This window comes from Rhinatrema bivittatum, chromosome 3, assembly GCF_901001135.1.
Source record: "Rhinatrema bivittatum chromosome 3, aRhiBiv1.1, whole genome shotgun sequence".
Taxonomy (NCBI): Eukaryota; Metazoa; Chordata; class Amphibia; order Gymnophiona; family Rhinatrematidae; genus Rhinatrema; species Rhinatrema bivittatum.
The window spans coordinates 249,638,486-249,662,706 of NC_042617.1; the positions used below are offsets into that span (position 1 = coordinate 249,638,486).

The following is a 24,221-nucleotide window of genomic DNA, read 5'->3' on the forward strand; positions in this document are numbered from 1 at the left end:
TGGCTGCTTTTTTTTTTTTTTTTTTTTAGCTTTGGCATAGGATACTGAGAAACTGAGTCAGCATTGGACCCTTGTATGGTGAAAGGGGCTAAATGATGAGCTTTTGGTCTCTGCCTCCACTTCTATAGACTTGTCTGTCAGGATTCCGTGAATGCCAATTAGCAGTTAAGAACCATATTGAACCATTCTCATATGCACATATTCACTATCTCCTTAGTATTCATAAGAACATAAGAGGTTGCCATACTGGTCAGAATGAGGCTTCATCAAGCTCAGCATCCTGTTTTCAACAGTGGCCAATCCAGGTTACAAGTACCCTGGCAATTACCCAAACATTAAATAGATCCCATACTACTAATGCCAGTAATAGCAGTGGCTATTCCCTAAGTCAGCTTGATTAATAACAGTTTATGGACCTCTCCTCCAGGAACCTATCCAAAGCTTTTTTAAACCTAAATACACTAACTGCCCTAACCATATCCTTCGGCAACAAATTCCAGAACTTAATTGTGCATTGAGTGAAAATAATTTTCTCTGATTTGTTTTAAATGTACTTCTTGCTAACTTCATGGAGTTTCCCCTTGTCTTTCTGTCATTTGAAAGAGTAAATGACTGATTCAAATGTATCCATTCCAGTCCTCTCATGATTTTATAGACCTCTATCATATCCCCCCTCATCTGACTCTTCTCCAAGTTGAATAGCCCTAACCTCTTCGGCCTTTCTTCATAGGGAAGCCATTCCACCCCCTTTAACATTTTGGTCACCCTTCTCTGTGCCTTCTCCAGTGCTACTTTTATCTTTTTTTTAACATGCGGTGACCAGAATTGCACACAGTACGCTAGGTACAGTCTCACAATCAAGCAATACAGAGGTATTATCACATTTACTATTTTATTTGCCATTCCCTTCTTAATAATTCCTAACATTCTGTTTGCTTTTTTGACTGCCGCAGCACACTGAGCCGACGATTTCAATGTGCTATCCACTATGATGCCTAGATCTTTTCCTGGGTGGCAACTCCTAATATGGAGGTAAGGCTACCTGGCATATAGTTTCCAGCCCTCCTCCCTACTACCACTTTTGTGAAGTGGGACCACAACTGCCACAAGTCCAATCGTGTGGCACTACTCCAGTCTTCAAGGCCCTTCAGCGGACCTTTCAGAACTTCTTGGATCTCCCTAAGTATCCTGGGATGTATCTCATCCAGTCTCATGGACTTGTCCACTTTCAGTTTTGCTAGTTCCACCCAAACATTCTTTTGTGTATATAGGAATGATCTACCCCACTCTTTGTACTCTTGCAAATTTGCAAACTATCAACAGTCCTTCCCCAATGCCTTCCTTAGTGAACATCCCCCCTCATGGGTTCCATAACCATTTGCTTAATATTTCTGCTATTTCTTCATCTTTCTCCACATCTTACTCCTTGAATCCTTTTTAACCTTACAAAGCCACCTCTGTCCTTCCTCCTTTCTCTGATATATCTGAAAAATGCTTTTCACCACACTCTACCACTTTGGTGATCTTTTCTTCCACTTGAATTTTCACTACCCTGATTTCTTTTCTTGTTTCCTTCAGCTTCACCAGGTATTCTTCCCTGTGTTCCACTTTTTGAGCTTCTTTATACTTTTTGAATGCTGATTTATTTTTTGCCTTTATTATATCACCCAGCTCTTTTATTTACTTTGTTTACATAAAGGTTTGTTGCCTTTTTTATGGCTCCTTTTAATTTGGTCCAGTGTTGATCCACTTCACCTATTCCAGCCTTCTAGCTCTGCCTCAAAGTAGGTTGCTATTTTACCAAAGACTTTGATCTTCACATGACTTCCCTCCCTCTTGAATGTTATACAAACCATACTGTCTGATGATCACTGGTTCCCAGATGGGCACCAGTCTGGATATTAGAGATACTATCTCCATTTGTGAGTACCAAGTCCAGTAACACTCCTCCCCTCATGGGTTTCCATAACCATTTGTCTGAGCAAAGACCCTTGAAGGGCATCCACAGTCTCTCTACTTCTTGCAGATTCTGCGGCAGGGCTACTCTAATCCACATCAAGCAGGTTAAAATCTCCAACAAGCAACACTTTTTTTTTTTTTTTCCCTTCCTTCCCACATTTTGGATGTCTTCAGCCAGATCTCCATCCAGTTCTTCTGTCTTCTTTGGAGGCCTGTAGACCACACCAATGTAAATGGAAGTGTCATGACAGCCCACAATGCTTTTTTCTTACCTCATGTGCCCTGCATTTCAGTTGCTCAGATGTTGGGGGTTTTTTTTTTACATAATGAGCTACTCTTCCCCCATTACTATCATCTCTATCCTTTGTGAACAAGTTATAGCCCGTTAAGGCTGTATTCCGTTCATGAGACTCTCTGAACCATGCAATAGCAAAAATAACCAAGAGGCCATATAACACAGATTATTGTACAAACATTACAGTGAAGCTGGAAAGAGAGGTGCTGAATGTATCCTATTTGTTTTTTCAGGCATTGGTCGCTACTTATTTCTTGGAAAAGGAGTGGAACAGTCTGGGAAAATGGTGGAAGGAGCTGTTCAAGAAAGTCATCAAGGAGATTCACGGCATCCTTGTATCAAAAGGTAAATATGACTTATGACTTTTCTGTTATCTATCACTAATTGCAAAACTGGAGTTACCATTTGACCAGGGCTAGAAAGATTCCAGGGGCAGGTCCCATGGACACTAAAAATGTAATTCCTGGCTTTTGATGCCATTCCAAGTCTAAAATGAGCTGTTGTTGATGTCCAGAGCCCAGTGAAAGACATCAGACCTCCAAGAAGATTCAGCTCTGTTCTGTAAGGTTAAAACTTCTGTATGTTAAACTAGATGCTTCAGACAAGGTTAGCTGAAGCCTTTGTCTCTTTTGTCTACAACAAAAGCTGTTAAAGGGAAACAGGAGGGAAAATTTGCTATCTGATTTACCACCTGAGAACTACAGTTTGTGCGAACACTAGGTAACTATATTGTATAACATGGAGCTCCTCTAGGTGATAACTAGTCCCTTTTTATATGCCAGAAAAATCCAGATGCATGGGTTTTGCCTCCCAACCAGCTCCCTAGTGTGCCATCTGCAATCCCTCAGTATTTCTCTGCTCCAACAGGTTGTAGAGGTGCAAAACCTGCAGCCTGGAGATTTAAAAAAAAAAAAAAAAAAAAAGAAATAGGACCATCCCCCAGGTAGAGCAGGGCGAGCAGAGGGGTTGGTGACCCTGTCTTTGTCTAGGCCCGTGGACAATGAGGAGTCTGAAAGCCTGTAGCCTGGTATCCTTGTTTTCCCCCTCTGAGAAAGAAGGTGGTTGTGAAGGAGAATGATGTGGCTAGGGCTGCAAGTAGAAGCTTGAGGCATTGGCTGCTGGAATGGCCAGGGTCTGGTTCTTATTGCCACAAGCCATTTCAGGGGAATTCTGCTCAGTCTGGGTAGTATGGATGCACAAACTGGACGTGGCTAGGATCGTGGGTAGAGACTTGAGCATTGGCTGCGAGGATGTTCGAGGTCCAGTTCTTACTATCACAAGCCGTTTTGGGGAAATCCTACTCAGCCCAGGTAACGTGGATGTACAGGCAGGGGTCAGCGCTTATCTTCACGGGGATGAAGCCCTCTGAGGCTTGATAGCGTGTTTGACTTGGACTGCATAGGCTGGGGCGTGTCCACTTTAGGTGCACAGGCTGAAGTCGGCATTTACCTCTATGGGGGTGAATCTCTCTAAGACCGAGTAGTGTGTCCATCTTAGGTGTACATGTCAGTGACTGCTGAGCATGGGAAATGCTGCCATGCCTGCTCGGACCAAAATGGTGCACTTAAACACAACGGGGTTGTGCAAGAGTTGCGCATATGGAGAGGAAGGCCGTTCATAGTCAACTGGGACGACTGACGTGGGCAGGAAATCCTCCCGTACAGCAGCTTCTGCCTGGCAGCGTGGGAATGGTGGCCATTTTAGAGCCATCTCTCACAGTGCAGGAAATGAAGGGGAAAGGCCCCTTTGTTTCTGCTGCCATTATTCCCTGCTGTGGCGGTCCTCAACAGTACTCCGGAGGATTCGGAGAAAGCTGAGGGGACTCTTCTCTGATGCAGGGGAGGCTTTTTCAGCAAATTTTGTGCTTATAAGGCATACACCTTATTTGCTTGTCCCTACCCTAACAGCCTTCTGCATAGAAATAAGGCACGTAGAGTATCAGAGAGTTTAGTCAGTTTGGGGTTGAGGGAGATGACTTGCAGGAGCCTCCGCAGGAGTGATTCGGCTTTACAGGATGAGGTGATGTCCCCATTGATTCCCCAGGTGTTGAACTAGGTCCGGGAGGAGTTTGGAACATGTGGGAGTTGATCTGGGGTCTGGCAAAAGCCGTTTCCTTCCATTGCACTGTTAAGAAGCTAGTAGTTTGGGAGTGGGATACTCCGGAAGCCAGGCTGAAAATTGGTAGAGTGATGGTACCATTCTGGTGGCTAGTTCGGCAGCGCTGAAGGATGCACAAGACCGGAAGATAGAGATACATTTTAAGAAAAAGATAGAGGTCTCAGTGCTTGTTATATGTGCAGCGGTGTGCAGTGGTTTCATGGTGTGGGCTTGCTTATGTTGTGTTCAACAGATACACGTGAAGGGGTCAGGGACCTTTCTTCTGGCCAAGCAGATGGAGTGACTGGAGGCTAGGGTAGCCTCTGTTGCAAATGCCTTGGATGACTTGCTGCGCATGTCTGCCCAGAATGTGAGGTTGGTGAGATTGACAAGGCGGCTTCTGGGATTGTGCACTTGGTCGAGCAATACCTGCTCCAAGTTGCAGTAGGAAAATCTTCCCTTTAAAGGTGAACTCTTGCTTGGCAAGGACCTGAAACAGTTGGTAAAGTACTTGGGCAAGGCCCAGGGGCACAAATTGCCTGAGGGTACACCCAAAGGGAAAGAAATACATTTTCCAAGAAGGCAAAAGTCAGAAATGCGTCATGTTACCACCCCAGTAGAAGGCCTCATCTCAGAGCCAGGGGTGGATAGGTCGCAATCCTTTCGGACATCGCATACACCCACCGAGGAGAGCACTGGCCAAGGAGTTGGAGAAAGTGAAGGCACACAATGGGATATGGTTGGTCCACTCCTCTCCAGAAGTAAGAGGAGGGCAGTTTGCTCTCTTTTATGAGGAGTGGGTCATCATTATAATGGACCAGTGGATCCTAACAGTCATTAGAGAGGGCTATGCATTAGAATTGGCTCGTCCAGTATGAAAAGCCTGCCTAGACTTCCTATGCACCTTCAGCGCCAAGTGCGAAACAATCCAATCCACTTCAGCTGCGCCTGCAGGAGTCGTCCCAGTCCAGTCTCTCCCAGTGGCTTTCTCAAGCCCATTTGGAGTTGGGTGAGGAGTTATAGATTCTGAATTAGGTGGTAGTGACCACCGATGCCAGTCTGACAGAATGTGGAGCCATCTATCAGGGGCAGACTGTGCAAGGCCGATGGTCAGCAGAGAAAACTTTAGGGTCTGTCACTTAATGGGAGACTCAAGCTTTTGAGAGATTATGGTGTTTGCTTCTTCTATTGCATGAGTGGACAGTGAGAATCCTTTTGGTCAATGCAACAGCAGTGGGCGAAGCAAAACCTGACTGCTCTGGTGGCATCTCAAATTGCCAGGGTGGACAACGTACAGGTAGATTTTCTCAGTCGGCAGGGGTTTTACCCAAAAGAGTGGAAGCTGACAGAGGAAGTGATGGTCCTCATTTGTGCTAGGTGAGGTGTTCTCCAGATGGATTTGATGGCGTTTCAGTTGCAGATGAAATCAACACTCTGGTTCTACTGTGGCAGCCAGGGATCTTTCTATATGTTTTCCTTCCATGGATCCTGGTGGGAAGATTGTTACAATGCATAGGGAGACACCTGAGCAAGGTGGTTCGCATGGCTCTGGAATGCCACGTTGACTGTGATTTACAGATCTGGTAAATTTGGGCAGTGGACAACTGCTATAGTTCTGGATTGCTTCAACAGGCACCAATCTCTTGGATCAGGCAGATTGCTTCTGTCTCTGAGCCTAGCTTTTGAAAGGAATTGTTTGAGATGGAAGCCATATTCCATGGAGGTCATTACCACCTTGCTGCAAGCTTGACGACCTTCCACTTCCTTGGCTTATATTAGGGTGTACAGAGTTTTCGAAAAGTGATGTCTTGAGAAGAGTGTTGAGCTTACTTAAGCTTCAGTTTCACATATTTTGACATTTTTTGCAAAGGGGTCTGGTGAAGGGACTTCCCTCTGAGTGCAGGTGGTGGCCTTAGGCTGTTTTCATGGTAAGGTACATGTGGTGTCCCTGGCTTCACATGTGGACAAGGTTCATTTTTTTCATGAGGTAAAGCATTTGCGTCCCACAGTGAGAAAGGTGTGTCCCTTATGGAACCTTAATCTGGTGCTGTAGGTGTACTGTGGTGCTCTGTTTGAACTTTTGAAGAGGACATTGCTAAAAGATCTCACTTTGAAAGTAGTCTTTCTGGTGGTTATTTGTTCGGCCAGAAGGATTTCAGAACTTCAGGCCTTATTGTGTAGGAACCCTTTTCTTCAGATTTTGGAGGTGGGCATTTCATTGCACATGCTGCCTTCCTTTCTGCCGAAAGTAGCCTCAGTCTTTCACCTCAGCAAAACAGTGAAGCTTCTCACTATTCCAAATTTGGATTCTGCAATGTCACATGTGAATGAGCTTCATCTGTTAGAAGTATGTTGGGAATTGTTGAGGTATCTCAAGGTTACCAACATTTTTCAGAGGTCGGATCTCCTGGTCATTCTATGGGATGGACCAAAGAAAGGGAGTGAGGTTTCCAAGGTTACTATTGCATGGTGGCTGAAGGTGGCAAATGGATCGGCATACGTTTGCAGGGATCAACTGGTTCCTGAGGGATTGTTAGCCCATATTACTAGGACACAAGCAACCTCATGGGCCAGGTGTCAGCTAGTTTTCCCACAAGAGGTCTGTCAGGCAGCTACTTGGGCTTCACTACACACTTTCACCAAACATTACTTGCTGAAGATCTGGGCATTGGAATCCACTGGTTTTGGTGACTCTGTACTGCGAGCAGGTCTGTCACATTTCCACCCAGTTTAGGGGAGCTTGCGTACATCCTATGAGCCTGGACTGATCTGGGATAGGAACAGGAAAGGAAAATTATTTCTTACCTGCTAATTTTTGTTCCTGGAATAATCTAGATCATTCCAGAACTCTGCCAATTCTGGAAAGCCCACTCTTGTTTTCAGTTTATAAATAATTCAGAGTTGGTTGCTGGTTGGAAAGTTCGATCACCCATACCTGTCGAAAGAGCTCCAGTTCAAAGGGCTCCACCTTCCTCCTGCTTGGTTTAAGAGGTGGGCTTGAAGTTAGTGTTCACAGTTAATCTCATCTTGGCTTGGGTACAGGTCATACTGAGGGACTGCAGGTAGCACACTAGGTTAAGTAGCAGTGTCAATAAAGCTTTTCTTCTCTGTCTCCATCTGCTGGTTGGGAGGCTAAACCCATGCATCTGGACTGATCTGCTGGATTCCAGGAACAAAAATTAGCAGGCTAGAACCAATTTTCCCCTCTCTTGGGCCTTTATATATAGTTTATTTATATCCCAGGACCTTAAGAAGACATGATATATTCTTCCTAGGAAGGCACCTAATTGCAGAGATGACACTTGGCAATGCTTCCACTTAGGAGGGTCATGAATAGAAATGACTGTACTAGAAAACTTTCAAGGTTTAATCTTAATCCAGTGACAGGCTGCAAATGTCTCTTCTCGCCATGCTTTGTCAGGCTAATTTACACTCAAAGATATATACACTTCTCTATGTACACGATCATAGTGCTCCATCAGAACAGGAAACAAGTGAAACCCCTGGGGATTCCTTAAATATTCATTTAAAATGAAATTTTTGCTTTTTTTATTGACAGGTTATCCAGTTGTTAATCCTGATGTAATATTCAAGATTAAAAAGGAAGAGAAATATTTCACTCAACACTGTGAGTGGGAGGGAAAAGAAACCATGAATGACCCCTCCATGAGTAAGTAAATATCCTGGGTTTAAAGTACTTTGCACTTTCAGATTACAGGAAATGGGTCATTAATATCAAACATTTGGATATTAAAATCTATTCCTAATATGTTGTTAGCAGGCCCTCAGTGAATCCTTCTAGACATGGTTTGTTTTCTCATCACAGGCCTTCCGATTGTGACATCTGTGTTCTCACTGAACGTTAAACAAGAGGAAGATTTGTCCTTCATGGATCCTCCTGAATCAGAGGCGACTGAACCGATTCACCCTCCTGTAGCAAGCAAGTATAAAAATCCTATTGTAGATATTTTCTAAAGTCATTCAGTACCATTTTGGGGGTTAGTGGGGCACTAGGTAGTCATCCTCTTCCTTAACCCCAGTTGTTTGTTTTCCTGCTTTGTATGGAGTATCTGATAGAGCGGGGTGGGGGGCACACCAGCAAGGCCCTTCATCAGGAAGTTTCATGAGGGCTGGATTCTTTGCATTACTGCCAGGAGGGGGAAGAGGCTGTATGCCTGATGAGGGCAGTATGGCTGATTTAGATATGAAGGCATAAATTAAGTCTACCTAGGTAAGATGTAGTTCCATTTTGGCATTTCTGGTGGGCTTTTGAAAATTACTTTAAACAAAATCATCTGCGGTAATATATTTTTATTATCGAGCCGATCTGCATGATTTTGCTTATGATTTAGCTCATTAATTTTTTTTGCATTAGTCCAAGTTATGTTTGTGTTATAATATTCAATATGAACTAAAATAGAATAACCTGCTAAAATGCATTAATGATAATGCTTTTGTTAAAATGATTGCACTTTAGCACAATGAACCTCTATTGAGAGAGGTTGCAAGAGGAAGGGATTACAAATAATGCCTCAGTGTTGTTATGCAAATTAGTGGAAGGTGATTTCCTCTCAGTGGACCGCTGTCGCAAGTTACGAGGACAGGTTACGGCCCTTCTGAAGATGCAGCCACCGACCGTATGGGACTACCTTCAGTTGATTGGGTCCGTGGCCTCTACGCTGGAATTGGTTCCGTGGGCTTTTGCGCACATGCGTCCCTTGCAGTCGGCGTTACTGTCCCGCTGGCGTCCGGTCTCCGAGCAGTTCCAGCTTCCGTTACCTCTGACGGCCGCGGCACGTTCCAGTCTGAGTTGGTGGTTACAGCCGGACAATCTTCTACAGGGAGTCTCGATTGTGGCCCTGGAATGGACAGTGTCACCACAGACGTGAGCCTCTCCGGCTGGGGGGGCTGTATGCTTACGGCAGTCTGTGCAGGGTCGCTGGTCCCCGACCGAGTCACGCTGGTCGATCAATCGTTTTGGAGACCCAGAGCGGTGTGTCTGGCTTTAAGGGTGTTTCTTACCCCTGGTCTAGGGGAAATCGGTCAGAGTTCTGTCCGACAATGCGACCACCGTGGCCTATATCAATCGGCAGGGGGGGACTCGGAGTCTCCCGGTAGCCTTAGAAGCCCAGCTCCTAATACAGTGGGTGGAGAGGCACCTTCTCCACATCGCTGCGTCTCATATTGCAGGGGTAGACAACATTCACGCGGATTTTCTGAGTCGTCGTCAACTGGACCCAGGAGAGTGGGAACTGGCGGACGACGCCTTTCAGCTCATCTGCAACGGGTGGGGACAGCCGGCCATGGATCTGATGGTGACCTTTCAGAATGCCAAAGCGCCCCGCTTCTTCGCCCGGCGCAGGGAACCAGGAGCGGAGGGGGTGGATGCCCTGGTGCTGCCTTGGCTGACATCAATTCTACTATATGTTTTCCCTCCGTGGCCTCTTTTAGGCAAGGTCCTTCGTCGCATAGAGGGTCATCCCACAGAGGTCATTCTGGTGGCTCCAGAGTGGCCTCTGAGGCTGTGGTTCGCGGATCTCATCAACCTGTCATTGGAAGCGCCACTCCGGCTCTCGGTGTTACCAAATCTTCTTCATCAGGGCCCCGTCTGTTTCAATGAGGGTAGATGCTTTTATCTAACGGCATGGCTTTTGAGAGGCGCTGTCTGAAAGGCAAAGTTTATTCAGATGCGGTGGTGGCCACCCTCTTGCAGTCGCACAAGGTTTCGACTTCGCTATCATATATGCGTGTGTGGAAAGTTTTTGAGTCATGGTGTGTGTCTCGGGCGATCCGGCCTACTCGGGCGACTATTCCCGATATCTTGGCTTTTCTCCAGGAGGGCTTAGCTAAGGGGCTATCTTTGTAGCTCTTTGCGAGTACAGGTGGCGGCCCTTGGGTCCTTGCGTGGTTCGGTGGATGGGGGGCTGTTGGCATCTCACCCTGATCTGGTCCATTTCCTGAAGGGGGCAACACATCTGCGTCCATCGGTTACTGTACCATATCCTTCCTGGAATTTAAATTTGGTTCTCAAGGCATTGTGTTCGCCCCCATTCGAACCCCTGAAGGGAGCCACTCTGAAGGATCTGACTTTGAAAGTCGTATTTTTGATGGCAATCACCTCGGCTAGGAGAGTCTCTGAGCTTCAGGCCCTATCTTGTCGGGAACCCTTTTTGCGGATCTCTGAGTCGGGCGTTAGTCTCCGGACTGTCCCCTCGTTCCTTCCCAAGGTAGTATCCGCTTTTCATCTGAATCAGTCGGAACTTCCAGCGTTCGTACATCTCGAAGGTTCGGATAAACCCTCCAAGGAATTGAAGAAGTTGGATATGCATAGGGTCCTCATACGCTATCTCGAGGTCACTAATGGTTTCCGAGTCTCGGATCACCTTTTTGTACTTTGGAAGGGTCCCAATAAGGGCAATATGGCGTCTAAGACAACCATATCACGCTGGTTGAAGGAATCTATAAATTCTGCGCACCTCCTGACTGGTCGACCCCCTTCCTTTGGAGCTGAAAGCGCATTCCACGCGTTCGCAGGCGGCTTCCTGGGCGGAGTGCCATCAGATCTCCCGGGTAGAGATCTGTAGGGCAGCCACCTGGAAATCGTTGCACACGTTCGCTCGCCATTATCGTCTGCACGTACTGGGCTCCAGGGAGAGTAACTTCGGAGCAGCCATGTTGAGAGCGGGCCTCTCTGTTTCCCACCCCAAGAAGTGAGCTCTGGTACATCCCAGGAGTCTAGACTGATCCGGTACGTACAGGGAAAAGAAAATTAGGTCTTACCTTCGATAATTTTCGTTCCTGTAGTACCAAGGATCAGTCCAGAGTCTCACCCTATACTGCAGTAAGTTTCGGAGAGACAGCTGTCCTGGTGTTTGGGCAACCTCCTTTTTGGTTGCTATTACCACGATTGTTAAATCTGTTCCCTTTCATTTGGCTGGGTCAGGTCCTTGTTGGGCGAAGTGACCCGAGAGTTTCCCGGTTGATCTTCATGTATATAGTTAGTTTATATAGGGGAATTCTCCTGCTTTGACATTTCGTAATACTGACAGGCTGTGGGTGGCACCCCAGTATATATGGCAGAGCCTGTCAAGTTTTGCTCTGTTTCCACCTGCTGGTGCGGAGGCATAACCCAGGAGTCTGGACTGATCCTTTGTACTACAGGAACGAAAATTATCGAAGGTAAGACCTAATTTTCTTATAATGTCCCTGTGCAGGTCATAGGTGAGGCCTCACCTGGAGTACTGTATTTAGTTCTGAAGGCTGTATCTCAAAAAGGATACATTAAGTTAGAAGCAGTCAGGAGAAAGGCCACCACATGTTGTGGGGTCTGAACCATAAGATTTGAGGTGAGACTTGAGGACCTAAATACATATTCCTGGAGGAGAGGTGAGTCGATGCAGTCTTTTTAAATACCTGAAAAGTATTAGTAATGTACAAGAATCAAACCTTTTCTGCTGGAACCAAAACTGTTAGAGCTAGGAACCATGATATGAAGCTCCAGGAAATATTTTTTCGTGGAAAGGGTGGTGGATGCCTGGAATGCCCTCCCCAAAGAAGTGGTGAGGTCAAGAACAGTAAAAGAATTCAAAAAGGCACAGAGGATCCCTAGTGGCTAGAGGAAGGGCATTTCTGCATGGGGGGGTAATCTGCATAGAGCGGCAGTTACAAAGTTAAACAGAAAGCTTCGGGAAAGCAGTTACAATACCAAACGCCTTGCTGGGCAGACTGGACAGACCATTTTGGTCTTTATTTGCCATCATTTACTATATTATTATATTACTTTTGTTAAAGTTCATACAAGACCAGCTGGAGTCTGCCTCTTTTCTCTACCCCAAAGGCTGGCACAGGGGAATAGGAAGAAAGATGTATCTCTCTGATTCCCTCCTGAGAGCCACAACTTCTGTGTATGAGCCTGATATGTTAGCGCTGCACTAGATAACTCTACTGTACAACGAGTAAACCCCTCCAGGCGGTAACCACATATCACAGATCAAATATCTCCTTTCTCCCTCTGACTGACCTCTAGAGTTATTTTATATCTAAGGACTTGATTCTTTTACTTCTTGAATGCTCTTAAAAAGAAGCCAGGACTCTTCCTCTCCAGGAGGCTGCATGCTGGCAGAGAAGTTGGCTCCGCAGTGCCGCCAACTAGGGGGGTCATGAATAGAAAGGACCATGCCAAACATTTTCCAAGGTTTAATCTTATTCAAGTGATGTACTGTAACTGTCTCTTTGCAACAAGAGACACCCAATGCTACACACAGTTAAATGCTTCATCTGAACAGGAAGTGTTCAATCTTCCCATTTTTTTTATTGACAGGTTATTCAATTGTTAATCCTGATGTAGTATTCAAGATTAAAAAGGAAGATGAGAAATATTTCACTCAACAATGTGAATGGGAGGGAAAAGAAAACATGAGCAACCCCTCCATGAGTAAGTAAATATGCTGGATTTAAAGGGCTTTGCATTTTGATATCTCAGGAGATGGATCATTAACATAAAATTTGGAAACTTAAAATCCATTACTTTATATATTATTAGTAATTCTTTTAGCCATGTTTGTTTTCTTATCACAGGCCTTCCGATTGTAACATCTGTGTTCTCGCTGAGCGTTAAACAAGAGGAAGATCTGCCCTTCCTGGATCCTCCTGAATCAGAAACGGCTGAAGATATTCACCCTCCTGTAACAAGCAAGTATCAAATTCCTCCTGGACGTCTTTACTAAGGTCTGCCACCTCCATTTAGGGATTCAGAACTGGGAGGACAAGAGACCATTTTCCTCCCTTTTATCTCCATTATTTAATTCCTTACTTTTTATGGGTTAGGCTGGTAGGGGTGTTGGACTGGGGATCCTGCAGTGGATGCCAGGGTGAACATGTCCAGTGAGAGTAGTACTGCTTGGTTTATCCATGAATGCATGACACAAATTGTGAAATGTAATGCAATTTTTAATAATGAATTTTAATATTAATGAGCTGACTTGCAGTGTTTTGCATGCAACATAGCTCATAGACGGGCCGATACAGTAAAGTGCGCTCAGGCTGAGCGCACTGTTAACCCCCGTTTGGCTGCGCGTTTTCGACGCGCTATTTTTACCCCTTATACAGTAAGGAGTAATAGCGCGTCGAAAACGCGTGGCCAACCCCCCGGAAACTAATAGCACCCGCAACATGTTGATGGGCCTATTAGTTATTCCCGCGCGATACAGAAAGCAAAATGTGCAGCGAAGCCGGCCAGCACAGGGAAAGTGTACAGAAAAGCAGAAAAAACTGCTTTTCTGTACACCCTCCGACGTAATATAGCGATATTAAGTTGGAGGCCCCAAAATTAAAAAAAAAAATTTAAAAATCTGCCCGTGGGTTGGAAGACGGACTCTCAATTTTGCTGGCGTCCGTTTTCCAAACCCGTGGCTGTCAGCAGGTTTAAGAACCGATGCCGGTAAAATTGAGCGTCTGCTGTCAAACCCGCTGACAGCCGCCGCTTCTGTCAAAAAGGAGGCGCTAGGGACCCACTAGAGTCCCTAGCGCCTCCTTTTACCGCGGGCCCTTATTTGCATATTTTTATTTACTGAATCGTGCGCCCAGGAGAATGGCCTGGGCAGGCGTCAGGAGAGCGGGCGCTCGCCGGCTGTAAGTCTTGTTTGTATTCGTCTTTGTTAATTCCACGTTAACACTGAGGACTAACATGGACTAACATGGACTATTGTGCTAAAATCAATTAACAGTAATGTATATTAATATGTTTTATGCACATTATTGTTTGCATTTATGTTAATGCAATTCATTATACATGACGAGGTGTATAAGGAGGCCAAAAGACCAACTGAGAATTATTAGAATATTCCAGGCCATGTTATCTTCCTTTTTAGATCTTATTTATTTATTTAACATTTTTATATACCGGCATTCATGTTGCAAACACATCATGCCGGTTTACATATAACAGGGGTGTACAAAGAACAGTTGAATAACCTATTAGTGTGGAAGGGAGCAGTTACAAATAACAAGATAATAGAACTGGGAGAAGAGAAGAGAAGGTAGAGGATAACATTAGATAGAGGTATTTACATTAGTAATAACATTTTTACATGTGGGAGTGGTAGATCTGGCTGAATAGAAATTAGTCGGTGTCTGGGAAGGCTTTTTTAAACAGCCAGGTCTTAAGTCTCTTCCTGAAGGTTGGTAGGCTGGGCTCCTGTCTAAGGTCCGGTGGGATGGAGTTCCACAGAAGTGGGCCAGCTGTTGAAAGGGCCTGATCTCTCAAGGTAATGTGTCTGGTAGTTTTGGCTGGGGGCACTTGAAGAGATCCTCTGAGTGCGTCTCTTGTTGGTCTGGAAGAGTTATAAATTTGGAATGGGATCTGTAATTCGAGTGGGGAGTGTTCATGGATGGTTTTGTAAATTATGGAAAGAGATTTGTAGAGGATTCTGAAGTGAACAGGTAGCCAGTGGAGGTCTTTTAGGATTGGAGAGATATGGTCCCTCCTCCTGGAATTTGTCAGTAATTTGTCAGTAATTTGTCAGTATTTATCCCTCAGACCTCATTCTATTTGTTACCACTAGACTGGTGTCTATAACATTTTGTGAACAACCTGGTGGAAGGGATAGAAAGCAAAGTTTGTCTGTTTGCCGATGATTCTAAGATCTGCAATAGAGTGGATATGCCTGAAGGACTAGAGAGAACGAAAAGTGATTTAAGAAAGCTGGAAGAGTGGTCGAAGATTTGGGAACTGGGGTTCAATGCCAAGAAGTGCAGTCAAGCATCTGGGGTGTGGTAATCCAAAAGAGCTGTATGTGATGGGAAGTGACAGACTAATGCACACAACTGGGAGAGGGATCTTGGGGTTATAGTGTCTGATGATCTGAAGGCGGCAAAGCAATGTGACAAGGCAATAGCTAAAGCCAGAAAAATGCTGGGCTGCATAGAGAGGAATAACCAGTAAGAGAAAAGAGGTGATAATGCCCTTGTACAGGCACCTGGTAAGTCTTCACCTGGATTACTGCATTCAGTACTGGTGCCTGTATCTCAAAAAGGATAAAGGCAGGATAGAGGCGGTCCAAAGAAGAGCAACCTAAATGGTGAGGTGTCTACATTGGAAGACTTATGAGGAGAGGCTGAAGGATCTGGAAGAGAGGAGGTGTAGGGGAGATACGATACAGACCTTCAGATACCTGAAAGGTTTTAATGATGCACAGTTGTTAAACCTTTTCCATTGGAAAGGAATCAATAGAACTAGGGGTCATCAAATGAAATTCCAGGGAGGATGACTGCGTCCCGTCCGTGGAGCCGACCGAGCACGATCCTGTAGGCGCTGGGAGAAGGGCCGCGGAGCCGGCGCAGGACCCATCGGGGTAAGGCCTTAATTTCTCGCCCTACCTCCGACGGCACCGCACCGGCCACCTGGCTTTTCGACGCGACCAAGCACCCGATTTTTACTTACCTTCAGCAGGCCTCCCCTTGCTTCCCATAGCCGCCACGAGTCAGTCGCACGCCCGATGACGTCCGAGAAGAGCGACTAAGGAAACTGTTCCTCTATAAAACTCAAACTATTTCTAGGCGTCACGCGCCGAGCGTCACGCACCTAAGGAGCGCGTCAAAGGGGCCTGCCCCTTTGAGCGCCCCTTCGAGCAGCCCCTTTCGGCAGCCCCATTAGGCACCCAAGAAGGAATTATAACTGTGTCCATGCGGCACCTAACCGTCTGCAACTACCATCGTTCCTGCCCAGCACCAATTCCCAGACGACCAGCCCAAAATTATTCTGGTGAAGTACCCAAGCCTGCTGTATGTATGAGCCATTAACGATATAGCTACGTAATTTATACCATCTCTCTGCTAAAGCTATACACTACCCTACCCTCCTAACCCCCCCTATCCCCATTCCCCCTCCGATACTCAGCTTAACTTTTGAATTGGCCTCTCCAAGACCATTACCGCTAGTCTTGCTACTCACTACTACTTTAGCCTGCTTTGTCATTTGCATATTCCTACCGCATTGTTGTTTTGCAAACATACTGATACCCTACCTTTTTATATGTACCTGTATTTTTGCTCCTCGTTGTTTTGCCATATTTTTGCCATCACTCCTGTACTCCCCTAACCCTGTTACTAGCTTTACACCACCGTGCAACAATGCCTCCTTTCCTTGGACATTGTACCGTAACATATCAAACAGAAATCCACCCATACAACCACCTTTTATCCACGCAGCAAACCACACACCACAAAACCCCTCAAAAAAACAGAAGACTCATCCCCATACACACTATCACTCGCACTCAAGCCATTAGCCTATCTCTTATGTCCATCATCCTATTTAATGCACAATCTCTTCAAAAGAAAACCCATCTTCTACAAGACATTCTCACAGATTCTAATCCTGAAATATGCGCTATCACTGAAACCTGGTTCAAACAACAGGACACTCCCCTTATCAACCAATTACCCGTAGATATCTATGATATTTTCTCAATCCCAAGGAAGAAGAAGAGAGGAGGCGGCTTACTCCTAGCTGTAAAAAAGGACCTCCAGCTCTTGGCCCATAAATGTGACATACCACATCAATATGAAATTGGCTTCTTCAAGTCAAAATCACTCCAACTATGTCTCATCTATACCCCCCCTGGTCTACTCGAGAAAGATTCATCACCCCTTATCGAATTCTTCGCAAACGCACTATCACCTGACCTTCCCACGATCCTCCTAGGAGATTTCAATTTGCACGTGGATACCTCACCACAGTCACCCGCCTGTGAAGCTTTCCTGTCCTCACTCGAAGCTATGGGCTTCCAACAGATAGTAAACTCCCCCACACACAAAGCTGGCCACACCCTTGACTTGATCTTCATCAACTCCTCCATCAGCGTGAACAGTCCACCATTGTGTACACCAGTACCATGGTCTGATCACTCCCTGATCAAGACCTTTCTTTCACTTCCCCAAAGCTCTTTGTCTGCGCCCCGTCAACCCATATCCTTCAAATTTCGCAAACCCTGTGATGTAGAAACCATCACTCTTGCATGCTCAGACATAGACAAACACATTGACCTTTCATCCCCAGATAATGCATTCTCCTCCTGGGTGAACTGTACGCTCAGCATTGCCAATAATCATTGCCCCCTAGTAACAAAGACTATCAATCCCAATCGCAAAAATAGAAAACCTTGGTACACACCTCTCCTCAGAAATCTCAAAACCCTACTCAGAGCCTCCGAAAGGTCCTGGCGCAAACACCAATCCCCTGCCACCAAAACCCTCTACTATCAACGCATGCATGAATATAGAAATTCCATCCTGCATTCCAAACGGGATTACTACGCCAAAAAAATAAATGGTCTGCAATACAACCCCAAGGCCCTTTGCACCATGGTTGCTGACCTGACCTCTCCCATACACACACAACAACTAGCTAACTCCTCTACAAATCGTTGCAACGAACTAGCTCAATTTTTTAAAAACAAGGTATCTTCCATCACAGCACAGTTTTCGCACAATAACCTCAATATCTGTCTTCCCAATATCAACTCTCCAGTCTCCCTTTCATTGTTTGAGTCCGCTTCCTCCCTAGAAGTGGAGAACATACTAAAGAAAATGAAACCATCAACTCACCCCTCTGAAACCATCCCCTCTAAACTCCTACTATCCATACACAATGTGATCGCCAAACCCCTCTCAAATATTCTCAACTGTTCACTAGAGCATGGCACCGTCCCAGACTTTCTGAAACAAGCAATTGTGAAACCTCTACTTAAAAAATCCAACCTTGACCCCAACACTCTTTCTAATTACAGACCGGTGTCCAATCTACCCCTCCTAGCTAAAGTTCTTGAAAAGCTAGTGAATTCACGTCTATCCGATCACCTTGAACAGAACAACATCCTCCCTTCCACCCAATATGGTTTCAGGAAACATTTAAGCACTGAAGCTCTGCTCCTCTCCCTACACGATACCCTTATCAAAGGAATTGACTCAGGATCCTCCTATCTCATCGCATTACTTGACATCTCAGCTGCGTTTGACACAGTCAATCACGATGTCCTACTCAACATTCTCAGAAATATTGGGATCACAGGCAAGGCCATTGATTGGATTCAATCTTATCTCCAGAATCGCTCTTTCACTGTCTCAATGGACAATAATGAATCTGAGCCCATCAGTCTTCCCCAAGGTGTACCCCAAGGTTCCTCACTTTCATCTACGCTTTTTAATATATACATGCTTCCCCTGACCACGCTTCTCACTAACCTGCATATCAAACATTTTATTTATGCTGACGACGTTCAGCTCATTTTCCCATTCTCTGACTCCATCCAAACTGCTTTACATAGCTGGGAATCCTGTCTTTCCTCAATCAACCAACTCCTAAAGGACATGCACCTTGCTCTCAACTCTAACAAGACTGAGCTTTTAATCATATCGAATAGACAACCACTCCCTGACATCCCTCTTGCTTACTCAGCTACCAACTTCCCTTCGCACACTCGCAACTTAGGAGCTATTATTGATAATCACCTCTCATTCAAACCATTCATCAAATCCATAATAAAGGTTTGCTATTTTAAACTCCAAACAATAAAGAAACTCAGACCCCTACTACACTTCAACGATTTCCGTACAGTCCTCCAGGCTATTATTTTATCGAAGCTCGACTACTGTAATGCACTCTTACTCGGCATTCCTGCATCACACACCAAGCCCCTTCAACTCCTACAAAATGCCTCCGCTCGGATATTGTCAAACACAAAAAAAAGAGACCACATCACCCCCACACTTATTCAACTACACTGGCTCCCTATACAGTCACGAATTCTTTACAAAACACTCTCGATCATTCATAAGAGTCTAGTAAATTCTAACCTGAACTGGATTAACCCCCTCATCTCACCCCGTTCATCCAATAGACCCACCCGCCCAGCACTCCAAGGAATACTCCATGCCCATTCTATCAAATCTTTTAAACTCTCCTCTACTATTAACAGAGCCTTCTCTCTTGACGCACCCACCTTATGGAACTCACTGCCCCATGATATTCGAATAGAGACTTATACCCCCATTTTCAAAAAGAAACTTAAAACCTGGCTCTTTCGGCAAGCCTACTCCATTTCACCCCCTATTACATAAACCCCCATGTGAATTGTTAGATTGATATCCTGGTATGAACGCCTTTATGTCTGCTGATTCTGTACTGTGCACTTTCATGTATATAGTTCTAGTTATAATTATTATAATCAGCATCTACCCATTGATGCTTGTTATATCTAAGGGCTCCTCCCGAAGATTATCTATATGTTACTGAGTTCACCATGTTTATTTGTTATATGTAAGGGCAATGCCCAAAGTTTTATGTTCACTGTGAACCGATACGATGTGCGAACGGATATCGGTATATAAGAAATGTTAAATAAATAAATAAATAATTAATTAATTAATAACCAATGTCAGGAAATATTTCTTCATGGAGAGGGTGATGAATGCTTGGAATGCCCATCTGGAGGAGATGGTGAAGACAAAAACAGTGATGGAATTCAAAGGGGCATGGGATAAACATTGTGGATCCCTAAATGCTAGAGGGGGAAAATAAAGATGAGTGCCTGGAGGTAACTTGCTAGTATGGCAGTTGCTCCCCTTAACAAATAAGCCTGGATACTGTTAATGCAACTCCATCATTGCTCTCTGCTTCTATGGCAGAGGGAAAAGGGGAACTAGATTCAAACAGCAACCAACAAAGGCCCTGACTTTTACGATTTGGGGAACAAATAAACATTGGGGTAACTTGCTGATTTGGCGCTTACTACCCTTATCACTAAGCCTGATATTTTTGCTGCAACTCCAGCATTGCTTTCTGCTTCCAAGGTAATGGTTAAGGGAAATTGAATTCAAACAGCATCCGAGGGCCCTAACTTTTACGGTCTGGGAAACTGAGAAGCTTGCTGGGCAGACTGGGTGGATCATTTGGTCCTTTTCTGCCATCATTTCTATGTTTCTATATAATACAGCTGCCCCATGCTAATTGATATTCAGATTAAAACTCCGTCTGCTCCATTCAGGTATCCACAGCTCTCTTGGAAGTCTGATTCAGTCGTATTGCTGATTTCCCTGTACGTACCTGGATCAGTCCAGACCGTGGGTTATGTCCCCATTCCAGCAGATGGAGTCAGCCCAAAGCTTCGAGGGGGCGTCACCATAAGTACTACTACCCCCTCTGCAGGAGTTCAGTATCTTCTGACTCCAGCAGATGCGAGTAGTGGAATCTGGGCTTGCTCCCGATTTCCTAGAAACTCTTTTGTTTCCCCTTGTTTAGGGCTTTCTTCTCTGTGTTGTTAGCTTTGGTCTTGGATCAAGTTGTACTTTAGTTTAAAAAAAAAAAGGGTTAATTGGTTAATTGGGGAGGCGTGGCTTCTCTGTTGTGCTGGCTCTCTGCCTTCCTTTTTCTTCGCTCTCAGCGCTGGTCTGTGTCTCTCCCGGGGTAAGTCGCTTTCCTGTTATTTTCTTGGCTGTACTTTTTCTTTTCAGCTAGGTTATCGCGACTGCTGGTGAGACCGGCCTCCTTCGCTTGCTCCCGCGGCCATTTTGCCGGCTCCTCGTGGGCAGCAGGGAGCAGGGAGAGCTATTTCGGCGGGCTGTGAGGCCAGGAAGGCCCCCCCGCGGCGCCGCTTGGGTTTCTTGTCTCGGCGGGTAGTGCGGGCCGGCCGGGCCCCCCCGCAGCGGCGCGCCGTTTCGCGGCCCCGCCCCCCCCCCCGAGGCTGCCGGGTGGTTTTTCACCGTCGGGGCTGTCTTTCTGCGCGCCTGCCATGCTGCGGCCGTCGCGTTGCTCGGCCTGCGGCGAGCCAGGATCGCGCATTTCTAGGGAGGGCATCTGTGCTAGGTGCCTCCCAGGGGGGGAAGGCACGTCCGGGCCCCGCACTTATTTTTCAGCGTTCGCAGCCTTGCCCGGGCGGCGTGGGCCGGCCCCTCCCCCATTCCTGGCGGGAACGGCGGCCATTTTGCACGCGCTGCGCCCCGAAGGGGATCAGACGGTGCTGGAGGATGGGGAGACCTCGGAGGGACCTCCCCCGATCTTATTACCGGAGGCAGCTACGGAGGTGGACTCACAGGGACAGGGTTCCCCGGGGCCCCCACCCGCGGAGGTCACCCCGAGTAGGCCGGGCTTTTCTCCAGAGTTTATTCGGCTGATGCATACAGCGTACTTGCAGGAATTGGCGGCTCCCGCGGGGCCTCCACCACCCAAGCTGCCGCGGCCTGTGGCCCTCTCTCCGGTCCCTCCCCCGCCGGTGGGCGTAGGGGCCCCGCAGCTCCCCGCCCACGTCCGGCTCCCCGTGGGTTCGGGGGGGACTGGGTCGGACCCGGTTTCCCCAGGATCGGACCCTGCCGCTACGGGACAAGGGGATTCCACGTCAGAGGGAGAGGATCCACGCACGCTGCGCCTTTTCCAGCGGGATGAGCTGGATGACTTAATCCCGCAGATCATCCAGGGGTTGGACCTCGATCCCCCGCCGGACCCGCCAGCTCCCGTCGCGCCGGCTGTAGTCACGTCTTCGAAGAAGGGAGATCCGGTACTGGCAGCACTTCGTCCGCGGGCGCGGGCATTTCCCATTCACGAGTCGTTTCTGCAACTCCTCACCAGGGAATGGGATTCCCCAGAGGCTGCTCTAAAGGGCAGCCGCGCCATGGAGAGGCTGTACCCGCTGCCGGAAGATTTTCTGGATCTCATCAAGGTACCCAGGGTGGACTCCGCGGTGACGGCGGTCACGAAGAGGACCACCATTCCGGTGACGGGTGGAGCGGCGTTAAGGGACACGCAGGATCGCAAGTTGGAAGTCTTCCTCAAGCGGGGTCTTCGAGGTCTCCGCAGTGGGGCTGCGGGCGGCGATGTGCAGCTCGCTTGCCCAGCGGGCTAGTCTTCTCTGGGTGGCAGCTACTGCTCACTTCTCAGGTGCTGCCACCCGAGGAGGCCGCTCAAGCGGATAGGCTGGAAGCCGTGGTGGCTTACGGGGCTGACGCCTCCTATGACTCTTCAGGGTCCTCGCCCGCTCCATGGCCTCTGTGGTGGCGGCGCGTCGGCTCCTATGGCTACGCAACTGGGCGGCGGACACGTCCTCCAAGTCGAGCCTGGGTTCCCTGCCATTCAGGGGTAAGTTCCTATTTGGGGAGGATCTGGACCAGATCATCAAGTCGCTGGGGGAAAAACGCGGTCCATCGCCTGCCGGAAGACAGATATCGCTCCACCAGGGCTTTCTCGTCCTCCCGGACCAGAGCCAGGGCGCAAAGACGCTACAGGAGTTACAGACCGGCGACAGCCCGACCCCCTCCCTCCAGGTCTCAGCCCTGGTCGCGCTCCTTTCGCGGGCGCCGCCCCGCACGTCCCGCTTCCTCGGCGGGACAGACCGTCTCCCAAGTCCTCGCAATGATGTTCAGCTCGCCCACTCCCGCCGTCCCCAGATTGGGGGGCGGCTAGCGTTCTTCTACGAGGAGTGGGCGCGGATCACCCTCGGATCAGTGGGTCTTGGACACCATAGGACGCGGCTACGAGTGGAGTTTGTCCGCGCTCCCAAGGACGTCATTTTCATCCCCTTGCGGCTCGGCCACCAAGCGAAGGGCGGTCCAGCTGACACTGGACAGACTGTGGGAGATAGGCGCCATTGTGTCCGTGCCCTCCGGAGAGGGTGGGCTTGGGTCACTATTCCATCTACTCTTACTTCGTCGTACCGAAGAAAGACGGTTCCTTCCGCCCCATACTGGACTTGAAGGAAGTCACAAATCTCTCCGAGTGACCAGGTTCCGCATGGAAACTCTGCGTTCAGTGATCGCGGGCGGTGCATCGAAGGGGAGTTCTTGGCCTCCTTGGACCTGACGGAGGCCTATCTGCACATCCCCATCCGGCGGGAGCATCATCGACTTCTACGTTTCAAGATCCTGGACCAGCATTTCCAGTTTGGTGGCGCTTCCGTTCGGATTGGCAAACGGCCCCCGCGCACCTTCACCAAGATAATGGTTGTCGTGGGCGGCTGCCCTTCGGAAGGAGGGTATTCTAGTCCACCCCTATCTGGACGATTGGCTCATCAAGCGAAGTCTTTTCGGCATGGACAGGCTGCTGTGGCCAGGGGTGATAGAGTTTCTGCAGTCCCTGGGATGGGTGGTCAACTTCTCCAAGAGCTCCCTCGTGCCCTCGCAGCGCTTGGACTTCTTGGGGGGCGACCTTCGACACCCGTCTGGGAGCGGTCTTCCTACGCTAGGACAAGGCGCAAGCCCTGCGGGAGCACATACAGCGGTTTTTCTGCATTACCAGCTTCCCACATCCTGGGACTATCTGCAGCTCCTGGGGGTCATGGGTTCCACCATCGACATGGTCCCTTGGGCTTTTGCGCGCCTCCGACCTCTGCAACGAGCGCTCCTCTCCTCCCGTTGGAAACCTCTTTCGCAGGACTACCAGGTGATCCTTCCACTGCCCCAGGTTGCCAGGAGCAGTCTGGCCTGGTGGATGGTCCCGGAGCACTTGGCTCGCGGCGTCTCCCTCGATCTGCCAAATTGGGTAGTGGTAACCACCGACGCCAGTCTCACCGGCTGGGGAGCAGTCTGCGACCGCAGCGCCATACAAGGGACGTGGTCCGCGGAAGAGGCGAAGTGGTCCATCAATCGTCTGGAGACCAGAGCGGTCAGGCTGGCGCTCCTCCACTTCCTCCCACCTTCCTTCGGAATCGGGAAGTCAGAATCTTATCGGACAACGCGACGACGGTGGCCTACATCATCGACAGGGCGGCACTCGAAGCCCCGCAGGTCGCGATCGAGGCCGCAATGCTGATGCAGTGGCGGAAAGGCACCTGGCCCGTCTGGCGGCCTCGCACATCGCGGGCGTGGACAACGTCCAGGCGGATTT

At 47.8% G+C, this 24,221-nt stretch overlaps 1 protein-coding gene across 4 annotated transcripts in view; it reads left to right on the forward strand.

The window, feature by feature from the left end:
* The window catches only part of LOC115087338 (zinc finger protein 182-like), a 118,653-nt gene that overhangs the window by 32,905 nt on the left and 61,527 nt on the right, over positions 1–24,221 (forward strand). For all 4 annotated transcript variants that reach the window (XM_029594430.1, XM_029594432.1, XM_029594431.1 and 1 more), the window contains 5 exons: positions 2,488–2,599; positions 7,911–8,021; positions 8,178–8,291; positions 12,672–12,785; positions 12,929–13,042. In XM_029594430.1, the coding sequence (XP_029450290.1) occupies positions 2,488–2,599; positions 7,911–8,021; positions 8,178–8,291; positions 12,672–12,785; positions 12,929–13,042 (565 nt within the window). The remainder of the gene's footprint in view (positions 1–2,487; positions 2,600–7,910; positions 8,022–8,177; positions 8,292–12,671; positions 12,786–12,928; positions 13,043–24,221) is intronic.